Source organism: Giraffa tippelskirchi, chromosome X, assembly GCF_054371585.1.
Source record: "Giraffa tippelskirchi isolate mGirTip1 chromosome X, T2T-mGirTip1v1.2.pri, whole genome shotgun sequence".
Classification (NCBI taxonomy): Eukaryota; Metazoa; Chordata; class Mammalia; order Artiodactyla; family Giraffidae; genus Giraffa; species Giraffa tippelskirchi.
This window is the reverse complement of record NC_137289.1, coordinates 149805433-149830719: the sequence shown is the minus strand read 5'-3', so window position 1 is coordinate 149830719 and position 25287 is coordinate 149805433. Positions and strand designations below refer to the sequence as shown.

The following is a 25287-nucleotide window of genomic DNA, read 5'->3' as shown; positions in this document are numbered from 1 at the left end:
AAGACTGGTTTTTGTGTGCCTTTAAAAAAACAGCCCCATTATTGAACCGAGTTACATGATTACACTCACACAAGGTCACACTCACCCCCCATTAAGATGAGCACAGCACTTATATTTAGAACTAGACAGATCTGTAACCATTTCTCAGCTCTGTTTCTTATTAGCTGTGTGACCTTAGGCAAGTCACTTTACCTCTCTGAGCTGTGCAATCTTTTGCTTTCAGTTAGTCAACACAAATATTTTCTCCCATGTTGCAAGATTTTATGACAGGAAGCATTAAAGTACCTGAAAGTCTGACCTGGTGGCTCAGACTCTAAAGAATCTGCTTGAATGCAGGAGACCCAGTTCGACCCCTGGGAGGGCAAGATTCCCCCAGAGAAGGAAATGACAACCCACTCCAGTGTTCTTGCCTGGAGAATCCCCATGGACAGAGGGAGCCGTCCATGGAACTGCAGAGTCGGAGACAGCTGAATGACTATCACACACACACACACATTAAAAGTACACACACCTCCACCAAGTCAGTAGTCTACATGAAGTAGGCACGCATTTTTACAGTTCTGTGAAACATTCCGGAGACTGAGGTCAGAAAGACGTTTCCTAACTGTGTAACACTTGGCACTGGTATGGAAAAAATGGCCCAAGCTGTAGGCACCGCTCAGGGCAGTTAGTTGGCTCTTGAGTTGTAAAAAGGGATTGCTTTCTATGAATCCTGCTTGAATTCCGTTTCGGTTGGTGGAGTTCACACCTACCACTACCACTACTAACCCACTGCAGGACAAGTTCGGAGGTGGGGGGGCGGAGGGCGCGCAGGATTGCTAAACCACTCTCAACCATGGGCGCTGTATGCACCTCCAACTTTCCGGCGCTTGGGTTAAAAAAATGTAGATTCTGATTGGGCAGCGGCGGGGTGGGGACCCGGGCACCGCACTGCAAAGCGGCTGCCCGCTCGGATGCCCGTGCTGGGAGTCTCTCGGCCCAGCCGGACCTCTGAGCAGGGCTCCAGCCATCACCATCACCTCCTCCTCCTCCGCACAAGACATTGGGGATCAGGAGCGTTTGCAGTTTGCAGTGACCGTAGAGCGGTCCCGTGCATTGCAAGAGAGCGAGCTTCAGCAGCAACCCCGCTTGGATGGCAATCCCGCCTTCCGCATAGGTCACCCCCAAACGCCTGCAGACGTCGGCAGAGGCTCCCACGCCCCCCCCCACACACAAATTGGCGGATGGAGGACCATGCCCTGCCTGTAGGATGCTACCGACCAGGTGCGTGCACCTCAGAGGGCAGAGCCCCGGCAGGGCCCCCTGGAGGTCGAGGCGCAGATGGGGAAACTGAGGCAGGGCTGCTGCGCGCTGCGCTCGTGGCCTCCGGGGTGGGGGGTGGGGGGCCTCACTAAGAAACTCCGCAGCCAGCCCGGTGGTCCCTGAGCGCGCCGCCCCCTCAAGCGCGGCGCGGCCGCCGGAAGTGCCCCGGGAGCCGTCTAAGCGGCAGCCCCGGGCGCGCGACCCACCTGAGGTGACCGAGGGGTCTCCTCACACCTCCCCGTCGTGGCCCCCGACCCCGGCCCTGAGGGCCTGCGTTTACCGCCCCCCGCCCAATCCCCAGACAGCCCTGGCGGGAGGCGGCCGCAGGCTACCCACCCAGAAGGAGGCCGTCCATGTCAAAAAGCAGGTGGGTGACGGGACGGGGAAGGGGTACGGGCGCCGCCATTGTGCCGCCGTTTCTTAGCCGACTCGCGGGGTGGGCGGGGGGAGAGGGAGGGCGGGGAGGAGGCGCCAGCAGGCGCGCTCCCGGCCTGCCCCGCGCGCCGCGCGCCGTTCTGCGCACGCGCGGCCCCCGGGCCGCCGCCTCGCGCCCGTGCCCCCATCCCCCAGCCACGGGCTGCTCCCGCACACGCACGCGCGCTCTGGCCCTCCTCTCCCCGACCCCGGCGCGCGCGCGTGTGTGCGCCCCGAGCCGTTCTGCGCACGCGCGTTCCCGGGCCGCCGCCGCCGCCGCCGCCTCCTCGCGCCCGCGCCCCCGAAGCTGCTCAGGCGCACGCGCGCTGCGGCCAGCCCGCTGTGCACTGGGAGCCGCTCTGCGCACGCGCGCCTCTCGCCTCCTTGCGCGGCCCCCGCGAAAAGCGCGCGCTCTGAGCCGCACAGCCGCTCGGCGCATGCGCGCCACTGGCCTCCCTGCGAAGCTCCTGGAACGCGCGCGCGCGCGCGCGCCCTGGGCCTCCTGTCCGCGTCCACCCGCCCGGCGCACTTCACACCCGTGAAAGCGGGGCGGGAGGTTCAGTAACGGCCCGGAGCAGAGCCGCATCCCTAGTCCGGGGGCCAGCGCGTGCGGCTCGAATTTGGAACGCGCCTGAGGAGGGAGGGAGGGCGCGGAGGGACAACCGCGCTTGAGGTGCTTGTGAGGAGGCATGCGGAGGCCCTCACCTCAGGTGGGCCTCTCTTCATGGGCAGGCAGCCGGGTGGCCTTAGTCATGGGGTTCCCCCCGGGGGCTTCGGCCCGGGCCCCGGAACGCCCGTCCCCAAACTCTTGGCAAGTTTCCCTTTCAGTTTATAGCCGCCCCGCACCACCACCACCTCGGGCTTGGCGGGGTGCATGAGCAACGGCGTGCGGGTCCCCCTCCTTGGCGCCTGCATCCCGGAGCTTCCCTGGCTGGTACATCTTCCAGAACAATTCCCCAGCCGAAGTCTGATAGCAGAGAGCCAGAATCGGTTCGGTTCAGTTCAGTCGCTCAGTCGTGTCCCGACTCTCTGCGAACAAATGTACTTCAGCACAGCCAGGCTTCCCTGTCCGTCACCAGCTCCCGGAGCTTACTCACAAACTGTGTTATCCAAGTTGTTGGGCGCTCAGTCATGCCATGACTCTTTTGCGACCCCCATGGACTGCAGCCCACCAGGCTCCTCTGTCCATGAAATTCTCCAGGCAAGAACACTGAAGTGGGTTGCCATTTCCTTCTCCAGGGGATCTTCCCGACCCAGGGGTTGAACCCAGGTCTCCTGTACCTCAGGCAGATTCTCTACCGACTGAGCTAGGAGGGAAGCCCTTACTCAAATTCACGTCCATTGAGTCGGTGATGCCATCCAACCATCTCATCCTCTGTCGTCCCCCTTCTCCTCCCGCCTTCAATCTTTCCCAGCATCAGGATCTTTTCCAGTGAGTCAGCTCTTCGCATCAGGTGGCCAAAGGATTGGAGTTTCAGCTTCAGCATCAGTCCTTTCAATGAATATTCAGGACTGGTTTCCTTTAGGATGAACTGGTTGGATCTCCTTGCTGTCCAAGGGACTCTGGGGCTTCCCTGATAGCTCAGTTGGTAAGGACCCATAATAGAAGAAAGTGAAGTCACTCAGTCGTGTCCAACTCTTTGCGGCCCCATAGGCTGTGGCCTACCAGACTCCACTGTCCATGGTATTTTCCAGGGAAGAATACTGGAGTGGGTTTCCATTTCCTTCTCAAGGAGATCTTCCCAAGCCAGGGATTGAACCTGGGTCTCCCGTAGGGTCTCCCGTATTGTAGGCAGACGCTTTACCGTCTGAGCTACCAGGGAAGTCCATTGGCAGATGTCTTAAATGCCTTGCCGTTTTTGCTTGTATGTCTCATCTGCCTTTGATTACTGAGTTTTCTTCCCCCCCTCCCCTACCCCCAAACTTCTGAAAGCAAGCTGAAAAGCAGCATTTCGTTTTTTTTCTTCCCACTCTCAGAAGTACCTTCCCCCAACCCTTTTCTATTTATTGTTAGCTGGTGTTGTAAATGCATGTTGGCAAATGGGCTTCCAGAGTGGCTCAGATGGTAAAGAATCCACCTGCAATGGGGGAGACCTGGGTTCATCCCCTGGGTTGGGAAGATTCCCTGGAGAAGAGAATGGCTACCCACTCCAGTATTCGGGTCTGAAGAAGCCCACAGACAGAGGAGCCTGGCGGGCTACAGTACATGGGGTTGCAAAGAATCAGGAGAGGACTGAGCAACTTTCACTTTCATTTTCAAATGCATGTTTAAGCATAAAGATAGGATCTTTCAAGAGACAGAAATAAGAAAGCTACAGAGACTTTAAAATGTGAGCATTGTATTTCTGGTGAAGTGTGTAAACTGGGCACTCAGAGACACCTTGGTTTAGCACGTATCGGCATTAAACCTCTGTGCCTTCCTTGCACATGAAACGAAAGTGTTATTTGATGCAAGCCAGGGCAAGCTGTTCAGTTCAGTTCAGTCACTGTCGTGTCCGACTCTTTGTAACCCCATGGACTGGGCAAGCTGTTGGAAGTGGCACATAGTATATGCTCAGTTAATTTATGTCTTTTTTTAGAGCTGTGGCTGTGACAGACGTTCCCTGGTTTCATCCAATCATGATTTCCCGTTGAGGACGCTGGACTTCAGAGAGGGCAGTTCATCAGCCAGTTAGTGAGCGGACTGTGCCCCGAATGTGCAAGGCTGCTGTATGGAAGGACCACCGAGTGGGTAGACTCAAAAACATGAAGTTAGTGCCTCCCAGTTCTGAAGACCAAAAGTCTTCAGAGGGTGGACAGGGTTAATGCCTTGAGGAAAGAGTTGGTTCTGGGCCTCTCTCCTTGGCTCCTCCATAGCTATCTTATCACTTTATCTTATCTTCTTATCTTGTCATCTTATCTTCTCCCCAGGCATCTCTTTCCATGTCCACATTCCCCTTTTTGTAAGGACACCAGTCATCCAGGATTGCCACCCAGACTCATGACCACATTCTAATTTAATTACCTATGTCAAGACCTTCTCTTCAGGTAAGGTCACACTGAGGTACTGGTGGTTAAGACTCCTACACTATTATTTTTTTAATATTTATTTTATTTATTTATTTGGCTCTTCTGGGTCTTAGTTGCAGCCTGTGGATCTTCAGTCTTCGTTGTGGCATCTTGTTTGTTTAGTTGCGGCATGTGAGATCTTGAGTTTCCAGCAGACAGAATCTAGTTTCCTGCATGCGTGCATGCTCAGTCGCTTCAGTTGTGTCTGACTCTGTAATCCCGTGGACTGCAGCCCGCCACGCTCCTCTGTCCATGGGATTCTCCAGGCAAGAACACTGGAGCGGGTTGCCATTTCCTTCTTCCAGGGGATCCTCCCCACCTAGGGATCAAACCCAGGTCCCATGCATTGAGGCAGGGAGTCTTAGCCACTGGACCACTAGGGAAGTCCCTCCTATGCAGGGTTTTTTGGGTTTTGTTTTTTTTTTTTTGAGGGGCACACAATTCAACCTGGAACACAGCTATTCCACAAATATTGGGGGCCTCCTGTGTGCCCAGGCTCGCCTGTTGAACCCTTTAGAATTCTTGCTCAGTTTCTTTCCATTTTTGGAAACATAAATAGACACACAAAGGAGAGAGTTACTCTTCTCCATTTGTAACAACTTTGCTGATTCCTCAGACAAAAGGAGTGTTTTCAAAAGGGAAAGAAAAAAAAAAAAGCTCCAATGCCAGGGTTAAGAATTGGAAACAGCAAGGGTAAGGCGGCAGCTATAGGAAAGCTCTGTGTTAGGGACAGTGGGCTCCTTAGAAGGCGCTTGCGGAGTTGCCTGGGTTTTGACGCTTCGTGATGATGTGCTGCAAAAATAAGCAAACAAAATAGATGCAGGTGATGAAGGTGTGAGATACCCTGGCACAGAGATACTTGGAGGGTTCCCCTTGTCCTGTTTCAGCCACTGCAACCCTGGGCACGTCTGGGCAGACAATCCAGTTTGTTTGCTTACAGGAAACCAATGTGTTGGCAGAGGGGAGTTCCCCTTTCACCGAGGCTAAGCGGGCAAAATCTGAGGGCAGTGCAGTTGCAGACAAGATACATTGGGAAACTTCTCCCACAAGGCTTGAAAATATGGCTCAAGTCATTTTTTTTTAAAAGTCTTCTTTTCCACACCCTTCAGAAACATCTCTTGCCCACAATGGAAGACACCTCAAAATAGCAACAACTGAAGGAAAACTGAGTCACACGTCTTTGTCACAAGCTCGACTGGAAAAAAAGAGTAAAATGTGTTGTATTCAGGTGGTTACTACACATGTCATTAGGTGCTGTTTGTTGTTTCGTCAGTGAGTCATGTCCGTCTCTTTGCGACCCCAAGGACCCCCAGGCTCCTCTGTCCTTGAAATTATCCAAGCAAGAATTCTAGAGTGGGTTGCCATTTTCCTTCTCCAGGGCATCTTTCTTGCCCAGGGATCGAACCTGCGTCTCCTGCATTGGCAGATGGATTCTTTAGCACTGCGCCACCTGGGATTCCCTCCAAAATATATATATACGTATATGTATGTGAGTGAAGTGAAGTCGCTCAGTCGTGTCCGACTCTTTGCGACCCCGTGAACTGTAGCCCCCCAGGCTCCCCCGTCCATTCTCCAGGCAAGAATAACGGAGTGGGTTGACATTTCCTTCTCCAGGGGATCGTCCCAACCCAGGGATTGAACCCAGGTCTCCCCCATTGTAGGCAGACGCTTTACCATATGAGCCACCAGGGATGTCCACTCTATATACAGTATCGCCTTGTTTCTTTTTTATAAAGTTATTTGTTTACTGGCTGTGCCGGCTCTTCACTGCTACCTGAGAGCTACTCTCTCCTGGCACAGGCTTCTCCTTGCGATGGCTTCTCTTATCCCACAGCGAGGGCTCTAGGCATGCCGGCTTCAATAGTTGCAGCACAAGGGCTCAGCAGTTGTGGCGCACGAGCTTAGTTGCCTCACCGTATGTGGGATCTTCCCAGACCGGAGATTGATAGGGTGTCCCCTGCGTTGCAAGGCGGGCTCTTCACCAGTGGACCATCAGGGAAGTCCACAGTCCCAACTTACATCAGCTTCCTTATTTGGCTGTCTTGCTTCTTCCAGCTGTACGTTCGCTTTTGTGTGTGGTACTTGGAGAGCTGCTTAGAAGCCAGGTTTTCTTTGGGAAGCCATCCCAGCCCTGCAGGTGACCCTCAGCGGCCCTCCAGTTTCCTTCCGTAGCTCTTGTCTGCCCTGATCCTAGCAAGTGTGAGGTTGATGGGTGAGGCCCGACCTGGCAGGTTACCCGTACAGGGCGTCACAGCGCATCACAGCGGCTGAGCCGAGTCTGAAAGGGCTTTGTTCATTCAAGATGCAAGAAACATCTGGAGCTGCTGCGGGCAGAAGCAGACAGGCTTGGTGGTGAGTTTGGGAGATGCCAGCATGCCCCCTCCAGGTGCAAGGGTTCCGTGCTCGACAGTCCTCTAGCTGGAGAGCTCACAGGGGAGAAGCTTGAAAGTTTAAGGTATAGGAGATGGAAGACAGACATCAGAGTACTGATATCTTTTTTTTTGGGGGGGGGGGACTAATTTTAAATTTATATATTTTAATTAGAGGCTGATTACAACATTGTGGTGGCTTTTGCCATACATTGACATGAATCAGCCATGGTTGTACATGCGTCCCCCATCCCGAACCTTTTTTTTTCATGTGGACCATTTTTTAAGTCTTGACTGAATTTGTTATGATATCGCTTCTGTTGTTTACGTTCTGGTGTTTTCGCCCCAAGGCATCTGGAATCTTAGCTTCCTGATCAGGGATCAGACCCGCACCCCCCTGCTTTGGAAGACAAAGTCTCAACCAGTGGACTGCCAGGGAAGTCCCAAAGTGCCGATGTCTTGAGTGGAACTTTGATGTCTTTATGTATATGCATATAATAGCATATCTGTTATATATATAAAATATGTATTTTATATGTGCCCTGTGTTCAGTCGCTCAGTTGTGTCTAACCCTTTGTGACCCTTTGGACTGTAGCCTGCCAAGCTCTGCTATCTGTGGGATTTTTCAGGCAAGAATACTAAAGTGAGTTGCCATTTTCCTCCTCCCGGGAATCTTCCCTACCCAGGAATCCAACCGGCATGTCCTGTGTTTCCTGCATTGCAGTCTCTGAGCCATCGGGGAAAGCCATTATGTATGGATGGATAGAAATATACATAAAGTATATCCATGTATACATAAGGTATTTACATACATACATGTAAACTGTGGATATACGTAAACATATGTTATTTGGGAAAGACCCTGATGCTGGGAAAGATCGAGGGCAGGAGGAGAAGGGGGTAACAGAGGATGAGATGGTTGGACGGCATCACTGACTCATTGGACATGAGTTTGGGTAAACTCTGGTAGTTGGTGATGGACAGGGAGGCCTGGCGTGCTGCAGTCCATGGGTTCGCAGAGAGTCGGACACGACTGAGCGACTGAACTGAACTGAACCACCCTCACGACCTCATCTAAGTCTAATTACTTCCCTGGAAGTTATAAGAAATACATGTTTGGTCTTCGTTCCATTTCAAGCAGCTCCGGAAGCCCTTGCAATTTCTTAAGTGAGGGAAGAGATAAAGGTGTCTTTTGTTGTGTTAATAAGGTGACTTTTGCAAAGCAGCTAATTGTGGGGACTGGTTGCCAGGGGAACCAATTTGCTTTTTTTTTTTTAATTTTACTTATTTAATTATTTTTGGCCGTGCTGTGTCTTCGTCGCTGTGCGGGCTTTTCTCTAGTTGAGACAAGCGGGGGCTACTCTCTAGTTGTGGGGCCCAGGCTTCTCACTGCAGTGGCTTCTTTTGTTGCAGAGCACAGGCCCTAGGGTACCTGGACTTCAATAATTGCAGCTCCGGGTCACTGGAACACAGGCTCAGTAGTTGTGTCTCAGTTGCTTCTCAGCTTGTGGGATCTTTCCAAACCAGAGATCGAACCATGTGCCCTGCATTGTCAGGCAGATTCTTTACCACCAAGCCACCGGGGAAGCCCCAAATCAATTTTCTCATGAGAGCCTCAGAAGGTTCAGTTTCACCCCCAGCGTCCAAGGAAGGGTGAGGGGCTGGAGGTTGAACCAACCACCCATGGCCAATGGTGTAATCAGTACGCCCACATAATGAAGCCTCCATAAAAACCGCAGAGGAGCTTGTGGGTCAGTGAGCCCGTGGAGGTGATGGGACGGGGGTTCCCTGGAGAGGGTGTGGAAGCTCCGTGTCCTCTCCCCATACCTCCATATCCTTCCCCGGTGCGTCTCTGGCTGTTCCACAGTCGTATCCATTTATAATGAACCGGTGAACACAAAAGTAACCTGTTTTCCTGAGTTCTGTGAGCCACTGTCGGAAATGAACCTCAAGCAGCCGGTTGGAGGACCTTGGGGCCTAAAGCTGGTCGGTCGGAAGGACAGGAGACCACGTGGACTTTTGATTGATGTTTGAAGGAGGTGGGGTTAGGTGGGGGGCAGTTTGGTGGGATGGAGCCCTTACACTGTGGGATCCGAAGCTGTCTCCCAGTAGACAGATCAGAATTGAGTTGAGTTGTGGATATGGACACCCCAGTGGTGTTGGAGAATTGCTTCTCCAAGGTGTCTTTGTTATGTTAATAAGGTGACTTTGGCAAAGCAGCTAATTGGAGGGACTGGTTTTCCTCTTGAAAACCCTGCAGTCTGAGCTGATATCAGAACTAAACTCCTATGGATAAACAGCAAGGCCCTAATGTATAGCCCAACCACCTATACTCAATATCCTGTGATAAACCGTCATGGAAATGAATGTGAAAAAAGAATGTATTAATATATGTGTATGAGTGAGTCAGTTTGCTGTACAGCGGAAATTAACACAGTATTTTAATTCAACTATACTAGCCCTAACCCACTCCAGTATGCTTGCCTGGAAAATTCCATGGACAGAGGAGCCTGGCAGGCTACAGTCCATGGGGGTCTGAGCAACTGAGCAGACACACATACTTAGATGAAACTGTCACAGCATTTGTTAGTCATCTATACCCCAATACAAAATAAAAAGTTAAAAAATATATATATATATATGCTCTAAAGGAGCTTAAAAAAGAAAATTACAAGTAAACGCTCAAAGATCCCACCTCCAGGTCCTGTCTCACTGTGGGTTACGGCTTCCAGCTAGGAGTTTTAGGGGGACTCAAACATTCTGTCCATCGTAGACTATCGTCTTCTGTTCCTTAAAAAAGTCGATAACCCACATTCTCTGCTTACCTCTGTCCCACGTAGAGTGACTGCAGGTAACCCGGTGTCACCCTGCCAGCCCCGCAGGCAGGGAGTATTACCATCGCACGTTACCATCAAGCCTTCCTTGAGCTACCTCCCAATCGTGTAGAGTTAGGAGATGATCAGGCCCAGGGGAGTGAACGAGGCAGAGAAAGCCTGACAGGCGTGAGCCCACCCCTGCAGTCCTTTCAGGCAGGGAGTGTGTCTTTAGGGGCAGGTGCCTGAAGCTGATGTCTCTGCCCCTGACAACTGGAAATGCAGGTTATGCTGCAGACCTCTGGCCTCAGGGGCAGCGTAGGCTGACACCAGTGGTGGCCTTTGGGGCAGGTGGCCCCACAGCCTGGAGCACGCAGGTAAGGAACACAGAGAAAGACGTGGTGAGTTGAGGTTTGGGAACCCTGCAGAGACCACTCGCCTGTGTCCCCCGAGTTCAGGGTTTCCCCCGTCACCTCAGCACTGTACATATTTGGAGCAGGAAGGTCATTACGCCTGAATTCCGTGCCCACAAATTCAGCGTGGCAGCTCTGGTCAGTCATCCGGGACCTCCGAATGTGGCCATGTTTGGAGACCTTTAAAGAGGGGGGGATGAACATCAAAGGAAGTCACTAGGGTGAGCCCTGATCCCGCAGGACTGGGGTCCTTATAAGAAGAGGAGCTCAGGACACTGACGCATATGGGGGCGGATGGCCACGTGGGGCCACAGGGAGCAGATGGCCGTCAACACGCCCCAGAGAGAGGCCTCGGGAGGAACCAGGCCTGCCCACACCTGGATCGTGAACTTCCAGCCTCCAGGAGGGGAGACAACACGCTCAAGTCTGTTACTTAAAAGCCGTCCAGCCTATGGTACTTTGTTATGACCACCCTGGCAAAATAATACGATGATTTTTAGTGGCAGCAGGATTGTTTCTGGGCATTGTAGGATATGTAGCAGCTTTCCTTGTCTCCACCCATTAAATGCCAGTAGCAAACACCTCCTGTATGTCTGGTCATCAATCCATCCATCTATTCATACTTCTATAGATCCGTCCACTATCTATCCATCCATCCATCCACGCTTCTCTCTGTCCACCCATCTGTCCATCCATCCATCCTTCTATCTATCCGCCTATCCTTCTATCTGTGTATCCATCCATACATCTTCTGTCTATCCATTGATCTAGCCATCCATCCTTCCTCCTATGTATCCACCCATATGTCTGTGTATCCATCCTTCTATGTACCCATCCATGTATAGATCCATCCATCTTCTATATATGTATCCATCTATGCATTTATCTCTTCATCCATCCATCCTATCTCTCCATCCATCCTTCATCCACCTACACATCCATCCATCTTCTGTTTATCCGTTTATCTGTCTATCCAACCATCTGTGCGTGGGTTAGTCGCTCAATCATGTCCGACTCTCTGCGACCCCGTGGACTGTAGCCCACCAGGCTCCTCTGTGCATGGGATTCCCCAGGCAAGAATACTGGAGTGAGTTGCCATTTCCTCCTCCAGGGGATCTTGCCGACCCAGGGATTGAACTCAGGTCTCCTCCTCCTGTCTGTCTGTCCATCCATCCTTCTATCTATCCATCCGCCTATATCCATGGATCCATCTGTCTATCCATCTATATTCTAACTATCCATCTATCCATGTATCTCTCTATCCGTCTATCTGTATTTCTATCTGTCTGTGCATACACACATGCATGCACATGTATGGAGTCATATGTGCACGGAATCCCAGGAGCCTACTGAAGCAAGAAAGCAGAGTAGCAGCTCAGAGGTTCCGCCCTGCATGTGCAGTCAGCTTCCTCATGTCCCTTGACTCCAAGAATCCTTGACCTGATTCAAAAAGCTCTCAGTCTGGGATTCAAGAGGCATTAGAGGAAAAAAAAAAAAAAAGAATGCGCTCCCCGTAGAGCTGAAACATTTCACTGATGCATTTTTACAACAACTTCCTGACAACAACACGCTCATTTTGCAGCTTAGACAACGTGTCCTTCCACGCTTGTAAAACCCAGTTAAGTGTCCTGCTAATTAACCCTTTTCCTTAGACATGCCAGATAAGGAAGCTGAGGGGAACTGGTCGAGGCCTCTCAGCTCCTGGAGGACTGGAGAACTAGGGTCTGTCTGTCCGGATGCTGGTTTGCTGGAGCCGTCCATCACCTGCCTCTGCCCCATCATTGTCTTCATGCATCTGCGAGGCATGGGTACCACTCTGCTGAGATTAGTGGCAGGGCAGACTGGGGCCTGGTGGTCCCTGTGGCTCTCTGCGGGTGGGCGCCTGTAGAGCGTGCTCTGCTTCAGCCATGGGGGTCTCACGAGCCTTGTCCCTGCTTCCTCCAGCCCAAGGAGACCGGCTTCCACATCACGTTCAGGATGGGCCCACGCAGGGATCCTCCTGTGACAAGGCGGGGAAACTAAAAGCTCTGGCTTTAGGACTTCCCTGGTGGTCTGGTGGCTAAGACTCCACGCTCGCAATGCAGAGGGTCCCGAGTTCCATCCCTGGTCAGGGAACTAGGTCACACGAGCTGCAGCTAAGAGTTCGCATGGCGTAGTGAGGATCCTGCGTGCTGCAACTAAGACTCACAGCAGCCAAATAAACCAATATTTTTTTTTTTTTAAAGGACTGCCTTTCTCACCTACCTAAAGGCAAGATCTTATTTACATACTCAATGTGATCTCTGAGTTCTGTGTTAGCACTTCAGAGCTGTGATTCTCCATTGCTTAAATGGGCAGTTTGCCATGGCTATGTCTGAGCCCCATACCTACCATCAGCAAGCTCAGGAGAAAGACCCTCTCTGCCACCACATCCTGGTGCATAGTAGGTGCTCAACTAAATGTACCTGTGTGCTCAGTCGAGTCCGACTCTTGGTGACCCCGTGGACTGTAGCCCGCCAGGCTCCTCTGTCCATGGGATTCTCCAGGCAAGAATACTGGAGTGGGTTGCCATTTCTTCCTCCAGGGGATCTTCCTGACCCAGGGATCAAACCCACATCTCTTGCATATCCTGCATTGGCAGGCAGATTCTTGACCACTGAGCCTTCTTGGAAGCCCTCACTCAACTAAATACGCTATGTTAGTAAATACAGTCCTTTACTACAAAGAAAAAAGAAGCAAGCTCTGGCTTCCGTACATAACTGGCATGGCAGTAGGGACCATGGGTCTGCTCCCCTCCACCCACCTGTTTGTCCCCAGCCCAGGGAGCTCTGGGAGGGACGCCTGGTGTGGATGGCTGCATTTACTGCTTGTGGTATTTTCCTCCTGGGTGCAGTTGATATTTTTGCGGGAAGGTCATTCGTCTTGACCATCTTTGCTATCAGGCTACCACCCGGATGACCTGCGTACCAGAGAGGGCCCCGTTTACTCCTCACAGTGGTAGACAGCAAAAGTGGTCCACAGACCCGCAGCATTGGCACCGTCTGGGACCTTGCCAAAAATGCAGACCCCCAGGCCCCACCCAGCCCACCTGAACCAATATCTGCATTTCACCGAGGTTTCCCAGGGAGTCTTGGCCACTGATTCCCCCCAAACCCCGTGGTGCCTGTGGTGGGCAGACGTATGAGAATCCTGGCTTGTGATGATTTTACAAAGAAAACAGGAAATCAGTTGAGTTCAGGGAGAGTGGCGTCTTGCTTCTTCTAAAGGAACCAACAGGCAGAACTATCTATTTTTATATTCTCTGTGTTTTTGAGGTTTATTCTGCTGTGGATAGTCAAAACCACATCCCTCATACATGACTGATGAGAAAATCAAATACATTCTTGATTCTGTCTATGTGTGTACCCATCCATCCATCCATCCCTCTATCACATCTATCTCTCTACCTATGTATCCATCTATCTATCCCTCTATCACATCTATCTATCCTTCCACCCATCTATCCATCCATCCATCCATACGTCCATCCATCCATCCATCCATCCATCTATCCATCCATCTCTCCATCCATATGTCCATCCATCTCTCCATCCGTCTATTCATCCATCCATCCATCTATCCATCTATCCATCTATCCACCCATCCATCCATCCATCCATCCATCCACCCATCCATCCATCCATCATCCATCCATCCATCCATCCATCCATCCATCCATCCATCCATCCATCCATATGTCCATCCATCCACCCCATCCATCCATCCATCCATCTCTCCATCCATCCATCCATCAATCCATCCTTCCATCCATCCTTCCATCCATCTATCTCTCCATCCATCCATCTGTCCATCCATCCATCTATCTCTCCATCATCCATCCATCCATCCATATGTCCATCCATCCATATGTCCATCCATCCATCCCTCCATCCATCCCTCCATCCCTCCATCCCTCCATCTATCCACCCATCCATCCCATCTATCTGTCCTGTCCATCTCTCTCTCTACATCCATCGATCTATCTACCCATCCATCCATCTGTGTCTATCTATCCATCCATCTGTCCCTCCCTCTATCTATCTGTCTATCCTAGAGACCACCAGCAAAAAAAAAAAAAAAAAAAAACAGAAACTGTAAGAAAAAAAGGCAAATGAAAGGCCCAAAAATAAACCAGATGGAGAAACATTTGGTTTTCTCCGTCTGCCATTTGAATGGAAACCTGTAATAGCAGCAGCACAGTGTCTGACTAAGCAGCTCTCAGCCCAGCCTTGCCCAGAGAGGCAGGTTTTGTCCTGTTTAGCCTGACCAGGCAAACCACAGTGAAGCAGACAGCAGAAAGACAGTAGTGGAAAGCGGGCTGCTGGTCGCCTCCTCTCCTTCCCTAAGATAACACAAGCCTGGAAAAAGGAGTGCAGCTTGTACGGTCCCTCCGAAATCCACAAGCCCCTTGTCCACTAAGAATGCTTCATACTTGAGGTCCAGGATACACTTCTCTCATTTGTTTTTTAACCTAGCATTTCCCAAACACATCACACACTCCCTTTAACAAGAAAGTAACCTCTGTTAACTTCCCATTGAGTTGGATCTCTGTTCCCTCCCCAACCCTGCACCAAGAACATGCTTTTAGAAGTGCCAGACTACTGATATGCTTGGGCTCCACTGGGACCCTCCAGCTCTCTTGACCAGATTGTCCTAAAGCAACCATTGAGAATGAACTTAGCATCCCGGCAAGTCATTGTGGTACCCAGAGCATTAAAGTAAGCATAAATTTACATAGTAAATTGTACAGACAGAAACCCTGAAGTAGCCCAAAGGGTAAAGAGTTTAAGAATCATGAAAATGGGATGCGTGTGTATATAGAGACACGTACTCACATTTATGTGATATGTGTAAGGAATCGAGTTGTGTGTGTGATTTTAAGAAACTTGAGGCATTATCTTTACATAAAATTTAAACTTAAAAAGACACATATTCTTCTGTGGTATCAGTTCAGTTCAGTCGCTCCGTCGTGTCCGACTCTTTGCAACCCCATGTATGCCAGGCTTCCCTGTCCATCATCAACTCCCAGAGCTTGCTCAAACTCGCGTGCATCGAGTCGGTGATGCCATCCAACCATCTCATCCTCTGTCATCCCCTTCTCCTCCTGCCTTCAATCTTTCTCAGCATCAGAGTCTTTTCCAGTGAGTCAAGTCTTCGCATCAGGTGGCCAAAGTATTGGAGCTTCAGCTTCAGCATCAGTCCTTCCAATGACTAATTATGTGTGGGTGTGGTTATAAGAAAAGCAAGAGGAAAGGTCAGGCATATCACGTACACATACTAAATTTGCATATGTGCAAACATCATATTGATAAATAGACATGTGTGTTGCCTTAAGAAAGGTTGTGGGCTTCCCTAATGGCTCGGTGGTAAAGAATCCACAGGCCAACACAAGAGACATGGGTTCAACCCTTGGTTCGGGAAGATCCCACATGCCCCTGGGTAACTCAGCCCACACGCCACTGAGCCTGTGTTCTAGAGCCGGGGAGCCACAACTTCTGAAGCCCAAGAACACTAGAGGCTGTGCTTTACAACAAGAGAAGCCACTGCAACTAGAGAGTGACCCCGCTCAACACTAGAGAAAAGCCAGATTAGCAATGAAGACCCAGCACAGCCAAAAAAAAAGAAAAAGAAATGTAGGTGAACATTCTTCCTGTATAATTTGGTGTACGTGTAATACAAAGGGCGTATATGTAAAGAGAATTGTTCAAGCCTCAGAGCTGTGTAATAGGTTCTGTGGACAGGATGAATCAAACAGTTACACTAAATGTATTTTGTTCCTTTGCGGACACATTTCAATCAAGTATGTTTGTCGGCAGCCAGCTGGTATATGAATGGATAAAGAAGAACGTTTGGAAAAAAAAAAAAAAGCACCTATTCCGGCCCCATCTCCCTTGAAAGTACCTCTGTGGCAGTCAATTCCGGTGACTCTGTCTCCTCTTGGAGTCACCAGAATGCCACGCAAAGGAAGGTAATTTACTGGGACTCGATTTGGGGTTTGATAATAAAGCCATAATACCTTCAAGTCCCCGAAAGCAGTGTATCAAGGACAAGACTGTGATTAGCCCGGCTTGTGAAGAAACAGGCTGTGCTTGATAATTAAAAACAGTCAATAACTGAAAGCAGCCACCCTGAAATGACTCAGATTTTTTACATCTCCCTCCATGGATCAGCCCCCATCCGCATACGTGTGGCCCCAGAGGAGTGAGTCAGTGAGTGGGATCCACGTCTGTTCTGCCCTTTGCTGCCCAAGAACCTCCCTTTAGCCTCCACTGAGGGTCTCAACACGTAGCTCAGTTGGTAAAGAATCTGCCTGCAATGCAGGAGACCCGGGTTCAATCCCTGGGTCAGGACGATCCCCTCGAGAAGGGAATGACAACCCACTCCAGTGTTCTTGCCTGGAGAATCCCATGGACAGAGGTGCCTGGCAGGCTACAGTCCATGGGGATGCAAAGAGTTGGACATGACTTAGAGATGTAACAGTGGTTGTCATATTCTAGCATTTCTGGGCTTGCTTCGTTTTTATTTTCATATTTTTTACTGTACTAGAATCTATTTACAGGGTGGTGTTAATTTCTGCCATATGGCACGATAATTCAGTTACACATATGTATGAAAAAAAGTGAAAGTGTTAGTCGTGTCCGACTCTTTGCGACCCCATGGACCATAGCCTACCAAGCTCCTCTGTCTGTGGCATTCTCCAGGCAAGAATACTGGAGTGGGTTGCCATTTCCTTCTCCAGGGGATCTCCCCGACCCAGGGATCGAACCTGAATTGCAGGTGGATTCTGTACTGTCTGAGCCACCAAGGAGGCCCTCCATTCTTTTTTTTTTAATATTCTTTTCCATTATGATTTATCACAGGATATCAAATAGAGTTCCCTGTGCTATCCAGCGGAGAAGGCAATGGCACCCCACTCCAGTACTCTTGCCTGGAAAATCCCATGGATGGAGGAGCCTGGTGGGCTACAGTCCATGGCGTCGCTAAGAGTCGGACACGACTGAGCGACTTCACTTTCACTTTACCCTTTCATGCACTGGAGAAGGAAATGGCAACCCACTCCAGTATTCTTGCCTGGAGAATCCCAGGGACGGCGGAGCCTGGTGGGCTGCCGTCTATGGGGTCGCACAGAGTCAGACACGACTGAAGCGACTTAGCAGCAGCAGCAGCAGCAGCAGTGCTATCCAGTGGGAGCTTGTTGTTGACTCATCCTGTGTATAATAGTTAGCATTTCTGGGCTTTATTTTTTAAAATATTTTTTTAATGAAGTAGAGCTGTTTTACAGTGTTGTGTTAACTTCTGCTGTACAACAAAGTGATGCAGTTATACATATATATTCTTTTGCATATTCTTTTTCCATTATGCTTTATCACAGGATATAGAATAGAGTTCCCCGGTCTATACAGTAGCATCTTGCTGTTTATTCCTCCTGTGTATAATAGTTGGCATTTCTGGGCTTTACTTTTACACGTTTTACTGAAGTATCCTTGATTTACAGTGCTGTGTTAATCTCTGCTGTACAGCAAAGTCACTGTTAGACATATACATTTTTCCATTCTCTCTTTTAATTTAATTTATTTTTTTATTGAAGGATAATTGTTTTACAGAATTTTACTGTTTTCTGTCAAACCTCAACATGAATCAGCCACAGGTATACATATATCCCCTCCCTTTTGAACCTCCCTCCCATCTCCCTCCTCCCCCACAGGTTGACACAGAGCCCCTGTTTGAGTTTCCTGAGACATTCAGCAAATTCCGTTGGCTCTCTATTTTACATATGGTAATGGAAGTTTCCATGTTGCTCTCCCGGTACATCTCACCCCCTCCTCCCCTCTCCCCATGTCCGCAAGTCTGTTGTCTATGTCTGTTCCTCCATTCAACCAGTTCAGTTGCTCAGTCATGTCCAATTCTTTGTGACCCCACAGACTGCAAAAGCCAGGCCTCCCTGTCCGTCACCAACTCCCGGAGTTTACTCAAACTCATGTCCATCGAGTCGGTGATACCATCCAACCACCTCATCCTCTGTCGTCCCCTTCTCCTCCTGCCCTCAATCTTTCCCAGCGTCAGGGTCTTGGTTTCTCTATTGCTGCCCTGTAATTTTCCTCTCTCTTTTATCACAGGGTATTGAATAGAGTTCCCTGTGCTCTGTAGAGGTCCTACTGTAGGACCTTGTTGTTTATGCATTCTATATCTGTACTTGTTCACGTTCCTGGGCTTTACTTTTATACATTTCAATGTACTTCATTGTACAACAAAATGACTCAGTTATACACATGTATTCTTTTCCATTCTCTTGTATCACAGGGCCTTGTCATTTATCCATTCTGCATATACTCGTTCACGTTAGACACATGTATTCTTTTTCCATTGTCTTTCATCACAAAGTCAGGACCTTGTCATTTATCCCTTCTTTATATACTCGTTCACATTTCTGTGCTATACTTTTATACATTTCAGTGAAGTATCCTTGATTTACAGTGTGGTGTTAATCTCTGCTGTACAGCAGGGTGACTCGGTTAGACACGTGTATTCTTTTCCCATTCTCTTTATCACACAACCTTGTTGTTTATCCCTTCTGTATATACTCGTGAACATTCCTGGGCTTTTGGAGGTGGTGGTGGCTTGCCGGAGATGAGCTGAGCGCATCGTGAAATTCACAGCAGAATCCGTACCCCGGGAATGTGCCCACTTGGTCCCATGCGTACAGAGAGAATAGAAGCTGATTGTAGATAATCATAAGGCAGCCACCCAGTGGATCCTGAGGTTACAGGCCCCTGTCAAGCTCAAGAGAGGAACCTCCCACAAGTGTCCGGTCGCCCTGGCCCCAGTCACCTGATTTGCACTGAGATGCCATTTCCTCCGCTCAACGCCGTCAGGTCCAAGCCTCAGTTCGGTCTTGGAGAATGAGTCTCGACTTGCCAGTCTTTGCCTGTGTCGGGCCCGAGCCCTCGGGTGGGATTCTCTGCCAGCCATTTGTCCGCTGGACTCTCCTCTGCAGAGTCCCAAGCGGGAAGGCGTGTCCGGTTTTAGCTTGAGTGTTCCCTTGGTGATCAGTGTGGTGAGACAGGTGTTGAACATCCCCGAGGTTCCATCTTGAACGATTCCATTTCTAAGCCTCTACAAGGGTTTTTGTTCGGGGGGGTGGTGGGGGGGTTTGGAGGGTGCCTGGCTTGTGGGATCTTAGTTACCCGACTAGGGATCGAACTCGCATCCCTTGCCTTTGGGACACGGAGTCGACTCCTGGACCGCCAGGGAATTCCCCGCAAGGCTTACTAACACAAAGCCTCTGTTTTTCCTGACCTCAGAATACAGTGGCTTACATAGTTCAGGTGAAATCTTTTCACTTCAAGTCTATAAAACTGGCCCAAGGGTCAGTTGCTCAGTCCTGTCTGACTCTTTGGGATCCCATGGACCGTAGCCCACCAGGTTCCTCTGTCCATGGGGATTCTCCAGGCAAGAATCCTGGAGTGGGTTGCCATTTCCTCCTCCAGGGGATCTTCCCAACCCCAGGATTGTGCCCAGGCTTCCCTGGTGGCTTAGAGGGTAAAGCGTCCGCCTAAAATGCAGGAGACCTGGGTTCAATCCCTGAGTCGGGGAGATCCCCCGGAGAAGAAAATGGCAACCCACTTCAGTACTCTTGCCTGGAAAATCCCATGGATGGAGGAGCCTGGGAGGCTGCAGTCCATGGGGTCGCAAAGAGTCTGACACAGCTGAGCGACTTCACTTTCCTTTCTTTTCCTCCTCCATCAGCGTGCACATTCTTTATTGTCTGAGCCACCAGGGAAGCCCCCAAAAACTGGCCCTAAAGGAGCCTCTATTTACTGCAGTGCAGTTCCATGCACTGCACCCTGGTTGTTTATCTGGTGAGGAACCTTGCCTTGAATGCAGGAGAAGAGCCAACCACTGCTCAGGGCTGGTCCTGTACTTTTCTGAAGTCACATGGTTAGCCTGGGGCCTGACTTCAAGTCTGCCTTCCATTCATTAAGATAAATCCTTGGGGTGGGGAGGGAATGTTTATGGTAGCAGAGTAGTAAGTGCTGGCTGAGTGGCAAAAAAAAAAAAAGTCCTGGAGGAATAGTTAATGCAGGCAGCTGAAACCTCCATGGGCTCTGTGTTCTGGCAGCAGGAACAGAAAAGAACAGCCTAGCTTTTGTAAACAGGGCTGCGATGAACACTGGGGCACGCATGTCTCTTTGAATTCTGCTTTCCTTGCTGTGTATGCCCAGCAGTGGGATTGCTGGGTCGTATACCCATGGCTGATTCATCTCAATGTACGGCAAAAACCACCACAATGTTATAAAGTAATTAGCCTCCAATGAAAATAAATAAATGCATTAAAAAAAACAAGAAGAAGATAGCAGCTTTCTTTGGCATTAGAATCCTGCCTCTTCCAGTGTGTTTTTCCAGTAGTCATGTCTGGATGTGAAAGTTGGACCATAAAGAAAGCTGAGCGCTGAAGAATTGATGCTTTTGAACTGTGGTGTTGGAGAAGACTCTTGAGAGTCCCTTGGACTGCAAGGAGATCCAACCAGTCCATCCTAAAGGAAATCAGTCCTGAATATTCACTGAAGGACTGCTGCTGAAGCTGAAACTCCAATCCTTTGGCCACCTGATGCGAAGAGCTGACTCATTGGAAAAGACCCCGATGCTGGGAAAGATTGAAGGCAGGAGGAGAAGGGGACAGCAGAGGATGAGGTGGTTGGATGGCATCACCAACTCAATGGACATGAGTTTGAGTAAAGTCTGGGAGTTGGTGATGGACAGGGAGGCCTGGCATGCTGCGGTCCGTGGGGTCACAAAGAGTCAGCCACGACTGAGCGACGGAACTGAACTGACTCTCCCGGTGTGTATGAGTGTGGGGGTGAGTCTTCTCACTTCACCCCTGCCCTGCGAGGACTCAGAGAGACCCCTTAGAGAGGGTGAGACCTCAGGCTGGAGCTCTGGGGCCCCGAGGAACTGATTCCTGCCTGAGGGACCAGGCAGGGGGGTGCGCTGGTAAAAGCTGGGCTGGCCAGGGCGCTTGGAGACGCTGACCTTGGTGACCCGTGGTAAAGGGCAGAGACAAGGTCTTGCAGCCATTGGGATTTCTGCTCCTGGGGGTGGGAGGGACTCTAGCTGAGAGGGAACTACCCTCAGTCTCTGGAGTTGTCACTGGGGGGGAAACCAGCTGAGACAGGTCCCAAGAACTTGTCCGAAGGCGCTTCCAAGGGTGAGTCAGAGTCCAGAGGCCGGGAGCCATCTCTGGGGAGTACTGAGTCGTAGGGGCGTGGTCTGCCCTTTGACCTTGTCTCTCCCTTCATATTCCTTGCTGGGAGAGACCCAAGAGCACCTAGAAGGGTAGGGAATGACCCATGCGGACACCAGAGGCTCCTTCCTCTTTCTCTCCAGGGCTCCGGACCACTAAGACCACACCTTAATAGATGGCTAACTGACTTACCCCAGTATTAAGCCAGGAGTTTTAGAATCTTAAGGCATCGTGGTCTGACCTTTACAGCAGTCCGCGACCGCAATCATCACAGGGTGTGCTGGAATCGTGACCTCCACGCCACGCTTTGAACCATCTCTCCAACAAGTAAGTTTTATAGAGACATCCCCTCCACCCCAAGACCAAGTGTCACCTTTGGATGATGTCTGGGTCATGTATGCATGCTTGCTAATTTCCTTCAGTCGTGTCTGACTCTACGACTCCGTGGACAGAGGAGCCTGTCCATGGGATTCTCCAGGCAAGAATACTGGAGTGGGTCTCCATGCCCTTCTTCAGGGGATCTTCCCGACCCAGGGACCGAACCCACATCTCCTGCATTGCAGGTGGATTCTTGACCACTGAGCCACTGGGCAAGCCCCTCCGGGTCGTGCTTACTCAGGATCAACTATCTTTTTCAGGTTTCACCTTACTATCTTTCCTGAGTTTCCATAAAGAAATCGGTCAGCAGCTGCTGCGTTATGTATTAATTATAGGAGTACCTGCCAAATGCCTGGGGCACACAAAGTAATTAAAACTGATGTTTTATTTATAGATGTGGAATAATGAAAACAAAGACAGAGTTAGTCTTTTTTCGTTGTTCTTAAACCTAAACAAAAGAAAATGATGACAGGAGAGAATGTGCTGAAAGAGATAAGGTGTGAACTTCCCTGGTGGTCCAATGGCTAAGACTCCACACTCCCAATGCGGGAGGCCTGGGTTCAATCCCTGGGCAGGGAACTACATCCTGCATGACAGCAGCTAAGGTGGATGCTTCCGTGTGTTGCAAGGAAGACCTGGCACAGCCAAATAAATAAAGAAAAGAGACGTGCGTGCTGAGCCGCTTCAGTTGTGTCTGACTCTTTGCGACCCCATGGGCTGCAGCCCGCCAGGCTCCTCTGTGCATGGGATTGTCCAGGCATGAATACTGGAGTGGGTTGCCATTTCCTCCTCCAGGGGATCTTCCCCACCCAGGGATGCCACCTGAGTCTCCTGCATCTCCGGCACTGGCAGGCAGGTTCTCTACCCCTGAGCCACCAGGGAAGCCCCCAAACAGACACAATGGCGAGTTATCTTTTGATGGGTAGAGATGTCCCCCAGACGTGTGGGCAGGGGCGTCCCAGGCTCACTTCCTCTCTGGTGCTTTCCACCCCGCCCACGAGGCTGGGGATGAGGGGGTGGGTGACCTGGCTGAGCATCCTCGCCCAGGGTGTCGGTGGGGAATGCATTCCTCGGGGCTTTGTGTGCGGCATGTGGGGCGGCGGGCAGGGAGGCGGGACCAGTTTCCTACACTCTGTGTACGGAGCATGCCGTGTGCCCGCCCTCATCCGTCACCACCCACCTCCACTGGGGACCACCGGGTGATCAGTGGTCCCCGTGAGCGCCCCCACCCCACTGCCTTTCCGCATGCTCCTTCTCCACCCACACCTGGGGTGCCTGTCGGCCGTGGGCCAGACCTAGCGCACCTCCGAAATGCTCTGCATAAACATCCTCCGAGATGACTGTCACCTCTCTTAGATTCCTTCCCCCCGGGGTGTGACGACTGAGGTCAGCCAGCCCAGCTCCCCTTCTGATTTATGCACGAGGCACTCGGGCGTCAGGGACAACCACGCGGAGAGACGCAGGTGCAGGGCCGAGATAACTTTTTTATGAGCGATTCACCGGTTACCCGGGGATGACTTTACGGCCCGATGATGGTTCCCTATAACTTCCCTGGGGCCGTGCAGTGACTCTTCAGAAGCCAGGCAGGCAGGGGGCCCTGAGGTGTCATCCGGTGCGGTCAGAAGCAGGAGAAGCTGTGTGAGGTCCTGCGATCAAGGCCGGGCACCTTGTCTGTTTCACCGTGAATAGCTTGGTGAGTTGCATTCATTTTTTTTTTTTTTCCCTGCTTCTCCTGCCAAGCCATTGAGATAAATGACAGAAAACGGCTCCTGGCAATAGGGACTTGAATGAAGAGCTTCAAAGGGCGTCTACAAGTTCATGTATTGTTCCTTTTATGGGATAGTGAAATAGTCGACAGGTCCTGACTTGATTAAATGAAGTCAAAGGGCTTCTTGTTGTTGTTCAGTTGCTAAGTTGTCTGTGACTCTTTGTGACCCCGTGGACCATAGCATGGGAGCCAGGCTCTTCGGTCCTCCACTGTCTCCCGGAGTTTGCTCAAGATCGTGTCCGTCGAGTCGATGATGCTATCCAACCATCTCGTCCTCTGCCGCCCCCTTCTCCTTTTGCCCTCAGTCTTTCCCAGCATCAGGGTCTTTTTCAATGAGTCGGCTCTTTGCATCAGGTGGCCAAAGGATGACACAGAGATTTCTGAACCATCTGGAGTGGGAGTCATGAAAGCGTTACCTTGCAAAGAGAAGAGTGTTACCTTTTGAAGAAATCTGCAGAGCCACCTGCAGTGGTTTAACTGATATGTAGTCATTTGTTCATTTGCTCTGAAACAAGGAGGTCGGGTGGGAGAGGGAATCAATTGCCAATTCGTCTTTCTGTCTTTCTTTCTGGATGAAAGCACTATAACATGAGTTTGGTAAAAAAAAAAAAAAATACTGGCGGGACGTCCTGGCGGTTCAGGGGTTGAGATTCCATGCTTCCAAGGCAAGGGGAGTGAGTTCGATCCGTGGTCAGGGAACTAATGGTCCACATGTCGCTTGGCATGGACAAATAAATAATGTTTAAAAGTTAAAAAAGAAAAAATAAAAGAGTAGTGGAGAGCTCAGAAGGAAGAACTCGAAGAGGAGGTGAGCAGAAAGGTGCATTTTGTGCTATCGCTTGTCTCGAGACAGAAATGTAAGCAACTAGCCTTGCCAACCATAATATCGGAACCACTGCTTCTGAGTTCGATTCAAGGAAAATAAATAAGATGCACGTGCCCTGAAACGGATTCTGTGAAAGACTGATGTCATTCTCAGCTTGCTTTGGAAAAGCAACTGCCTGCTTTTTCCAAAACAATTTGGTGGCAGAATTAACAGCAGGTCCACTATTTTTTTCCTTTTTTTTTTTTCACTTTACATCTTTGTTTTCTTTCTTAAATGTATGAATAAGTCTGTCATGAACCACTTGAATCTATCCTGAGAAATGGCAAAGAACCATGTTTCCTAATTGAGAGGCTTGCACGTCGATCAGTGTGTCCTCAGGACAGTTGGGTCTAGCGTGCTTGTGGCTGCAATGGCTGTGTTTTGGGATGTGCTGTTTATTACTCCAGGGTTTGGCTGTGTTGTCAAGGAGCTGGGTTATACAGGGAATGCATTTGCAGTTCAGAAATCAACCATTTTATTCTGCACATGTGTATCAGTTACAGAAAATCAGCATTTGGGACAATGTATCCTTTGCAATGAATGCCACACGTAACCTACTTATTATGAACCAACCAAATATGTGGTTTTTCTCCCAGCGATAGAGGCTAAGAAATGCATGTAAACCCCATTCAGCCTGATGCTTCATGTTTCTCTTAT

General features: G+C 50.2%; 2 protein-coding genes across 6 annotated transcripts in view; one reads left to right on the top strand and one right to left on the bottom strand.

Annotated features, from left to right (window-relative positions):
* LOC145536931 (pseudouridine-5'-phosphatase-like) overlaps positions 1-1740 on the bottom strand; it is a 292667-nt gene extending 290927 nt beyond the window's left edge. For all 5 annotated transcript variants that reach the window (XR_014076091.1, XM_081567238.1, XM_081567236.1 and 2 more), the window contains exon 1: positions 1639-1740. Coding sequence is in view for 4 of the 5 variants with exons in the window: in XM_081567238.1 (XP_081423364.1) it covers positions 1639-1708 (70 nt within the window). In the remaining variant the exon portion in view is untranslated. The remainder of the gene's footprint in view (positions 1-1638) is intronic.
* Positions 1741-4295: 2555 nt separating this feature from the next.
* LOC145536930 (steryl-sulfatase-like) overlaps positions 4296-25287 on the top strand; it is a 142544-nt gene continuing 121552 nt past the window's right edge. Inside the window, exons 1-2 of the mRNA XM_081567235.1 lie at positions 4296-4443; positions 4627-4743. The gene's annotated coding sequence lies outside the window, so the exon portion shown is untranslated. The remainder of the gene's footprint in view (positions 4444-4626; positions 4744-25287) is intronic.